General features: G+C 54.9%; 1 protein-coding gene across 1 annotated transcript in view; it reads left to right on the top strand.

Annotated features, from left to right (window-relative positions):
* IDS (iduronate 2-sulfatase) overlaps positions 1 to 3,712 on the top strand; it is a 21,216-nt gene that overhangs the window by 1,631 nt on the left and 15,873 nt on the right. The window contains exons 4-5 of the mRNA XM_073888508.1: positions 2,522 to 2,610; positions 2,720 to 2,723. Coding sequence (XP_073744609.1) covers positions 2,522 to 2,610; positions 2,720 to 2,723 — 93 coding nt within the window. The remainder of the gene's footprint in view (positions 1 to 2,521; positions 2,611 to 2,719; positions 2,724 to 3,712) is intronic.

The raw sequence follows: 3,712 nt of genomic DNA on the forward strand, positions 1-3,712 counted from the left end.
GTGGTGCTGTTTGGTTCCTTTGGCTTCTCGGCCGGAAGGAGGGGCACTGGCTGGGGAGGTGGCAGAGTGGCATCCCCGGCTCTGACCTGACTGACCCTCTGTGGCCCCGGATCCCTGTCAGTAAAGGGAGAGCAGGGCGGCTGTGAGGATTTGCCAGGGAAGAGGCCCGCACTTGGGCGTGGCTGCCCATCGTCTCTGAGTTGGGTCAGCAAGAGGAGTGTCAGCTGGCGCCCAGGGCCCGAAGGGGGAGCCAGGGGCCACCAGGGCCGACTTCCAACACGGCCTGAGAAACTGGCTCTTTTTAAGGCCAACGTGAGAATGACGAAACACAAACTTTAAAACTTTTTTAAAAACCTGTTGAAGTAATGCAGGGTTATTTGACAAAAAGTTGGGGGGAAGTTGGGAAGGAGAGTATAAACTAAAGGGTATGAATTACTTGTAATTGCACCACACTGAGGAGGGCTGAAGTTTGATGTTCCCTCATTCCAGGCGTATTCTTTTTCTGATTTGAGATTTTCCCGTGTGTAGAGTTTTATGTTGTGAACGTTTTACACAGACTTCTCCCCGTATGGCTGCCCTTCACGCATGTCATTGTTTAACAACAGCACAGTCGTCTCATGGACAAATCCACTGTACCTCAGTCTCAAGTTGATTTCGGGTCTCCATTGTCACACGTACTGCTGGGATGAACGTCTCTGTAGAGGGAACTGATGGACAGTGGCACCAGGGATCCAGGCTCTCGGGTTCCAGTCCCAGCTCTGCCACTTCTTAGCTGTGCGGTTGACCTTGGGCAAATCGTTCTTCCTCTCTCAGTCTTAGGTTCCTTCCCTGGCAGATGAGTCATAGCTGCTTGGATTACCTCCCAGGCAGCGCCCCAGTTCCAGCAGTTCAAGGGTGTGAAAGTGGGTTGAAAGCCCACTTCATACGACAGTAGCGCTTGTTGCTAAGGACGATGACTTGAGCGTTTTCGGCAGCTTTGCCTTTGCTCACCGGTGACATCGGCAGGCTCAGCAGCCTTCGGGAACCCAGCTGGCCAGTCCGGGCTGAGGATGGCATTTGGCTGGGCGAAGTGGGGCCCGGTTTCGGAAAGTGTTCCTATCAGGAATCATGTGTCACCAAAAGCCCACCATCAGAACTTTCTGCAGTTGGCACTTACACCCTGACAAGGCCTTGCCTGACGGAGCACGGCAGGAGGGGAGAGACAAGTTCGGGGAGAAGCGGAGGTAGGGCAGAGGGAAGGCCGTGCTTCAGGAAGGGAGGCTGAGGAAGGCCCGGGTGGTGCTGATTATTAGATTGTGGGGTCGGGCTGTAAGCGGCATGTCTTACCCAGAGAACGAGCGCTTAGGCTGCAGTCCTCGAAACCTGCTTTTCGGCTGGGTCTCTGTTCTCACGACCTTGCCTGCGAGGCAGGGACCTGTTCAAGGAGGACAGCAGCTGCCATCCGTAGACTGCCGGGGACGTGCCAGTTCCGGTGCTGGCCGCTCCCGCAGTCCTCTCCTCAGCAGCCGGCTGGGTGGGTTGTTAGCATCAGCGTCATTGCCTGGGGAGGAACTTGAGGCTTACGGAAGTCAAGGAGCTTGCCCAGGGTTGCGCGGGGAACACGGAGCGGTGCTGAGATCTGACCCCGGCTCTGTTGGCCCGCTCTGCTCTTTCCACTGGGCTTGCTGTGTTGATAAGCCCTCCACCCACTGCCCCCGGTCCCTCCGGTCCCGCCTCGCCTGGTGCTGCCTGTCGGAGCCTGACGGTCACGATGCCGGGGACGCTCTTTCTCCTGTGGCTCTTTCTACCTGCACCACGCTCTCTGGTCCCCCCGTCTCACCCCCCTAGGCGACGCTTCCCCTCAGATCCCACACAAGCCTCACCGACTCCTCACTTGGCCCCCGCTGACCCATCACCTCTGTGGCTCCCCCACTCACGCGGCACCTCTGCTCTCTAGACGGCTGGCCAGCCTTCTGTAGTTTCACCGTTCTTTTCTCTTCCCAAATCGACTACAAACTGCTGCACTTAGGGCCGGGTTTCTGCTTCCTGAATGAGCCCTGAACCTGGGGTCCTAAGGCCTGGGTTTGAGTGCCAGCTCGCTTATCTGACACGCGGTCTGGTATCAGTCTAGGCACTGACCTTCCCTGAGCCTCCCCTTCCGCCCCTGGCCCATGGTGGTGATGCTGCCTCTTTGTAGGGTCGGGGAGAGGCTCCAGCAGGGGCTCTGTAGGGCCGCGTTGCTGTAGCAGGCCGGCCGATCCTACCGTGGTGGGTTTCTTCCTCAGAGCCTAGCATGAATCGCCAGGGCCTAAGGGCCCGGGAGGTCAGATGCCTAGTACTCAAATAGAAACCTAGAGAGTGGGCTTTAATGGGGACTTCTCATCATCTGCCTAAGCTCTTGATCTCATAGATGAGGAAGAAGTCCCAAAGGAGGGAGATGGTGCTTCCGTAGCTGCTCACCAAGTTCTGATTTGGAGTGGGGAGGGCATTGAGGGACGCTTCAGGTTGTATTTAATGACTTTCTCCCCCCCCCCCCCTTAAGGAATATCTTCCAATTATAGCGATGACTCTCCGTATAGCTGGTCTATTCCACCTTACCATCCCTCCTCTGAAAAGTACGAAAACGCCAAGGTAAGGATGTGAAAAGGGTACTGTTCTGAAGAGGAACTGCTTTGTTCCTGTGTAGCAGGGTTACGCTTCAGTGTTGCGTATACCTCACGCTCTTTCGCTGGTTGTACAGCGAAGTTTGTGGGTTTTGTCTGTGATCATGACTTGACAGAGACAGGTGTTACGATCTTTTTTAAAAAAGATTTCATTTCTGTGTTTGGCAGAGAGAGAGCACAATTATGGGGAAGCGGCAGGGAGAGGGAGAGGGAGAGGCAGGGGGGCCTGATGTGGGGCTCCATCCCAGGACCCCGGGGTCATGACCTGAGGCCAAGGCAGACGCTTCACCGACTGAGCCACCCAGGCGCCCCAGAACTTCATTCCTTTATTTTCCAAAGATTTTTATTCAGTAACCTCTACAGCCACAGGGAGGCTCCAACGCCCAGACTTGGGCACCTGGGTGGCTCAGTCGTTAAGCGTCTGCCTGCGGCTCAGGTCATGGTCCCGGAGTCCTGGGATCGAGCCCCGCATCGGGCTCCCTGCTCAGCGGGAAGCCTGCTTCTCCCTCTCCTTCTCCTGCTCCCCTGGCTTGTGTTCCCTCTCTGGCGGTGTCTCTCTCTCTCTGTCCAATAAATAAATAAAATCTTACAAAGAAAAACCCAACCTTGAGATCAAGAGTTGCATGCTCTACTGACCAAGCCAGCCAGGTGCCCCAAAACTTTGTTACTCTTTATAGCCAAATGGTATTCTGTTGTGTGGGTGGAACACATTTTATTTATCCTTCACCAGTTGATGGACATTTGGGTTGGTTCCACTCTGTGGCTACTCCCCACGCTACTGTTACAAACGTTCACAGACTCGTTTATGTGTGGCTTAAGGTTTCTGTTCTCTTGGGTAGAATTGCTAGGTCAAGTGTTTGTGTGGACTTGGGTTTTCATTTTTCCTGGTGTCTCCCTAGGTGTGCCATTGCTGGGTTGTGTAAAGACACTCTTAACTGTTTGAGGAACCGCCGGCGTGTTTTCCACAGCAGCTGCCCTGTTGCACACCCCCAGTGGCTAGGGATGAGGGTTCCCGTCTCTTCCTGTCCTCGCCAACACTTGTCCAGTTCTAAAATTTCTAGCCATCCTAG

The sequence above is a fragment of the Callorhinus ursinus genome, unplaced genomic scaffold (genome assembly GCF_003265705.2).
Source record: "Callorhinus ursinus isolate GAN/ISIS: 27379988/994484 unplaced genomic scaffold, GSC_fseal_2.0 scaffold91, whole genome shotgun sequence".
NCBI classification, from domain to species: Eukaryota; Metazoa; Chordata; class Mammalia; order Carnivora; family Otariidae; genus Callorhinus; species Callorhinus ursinus.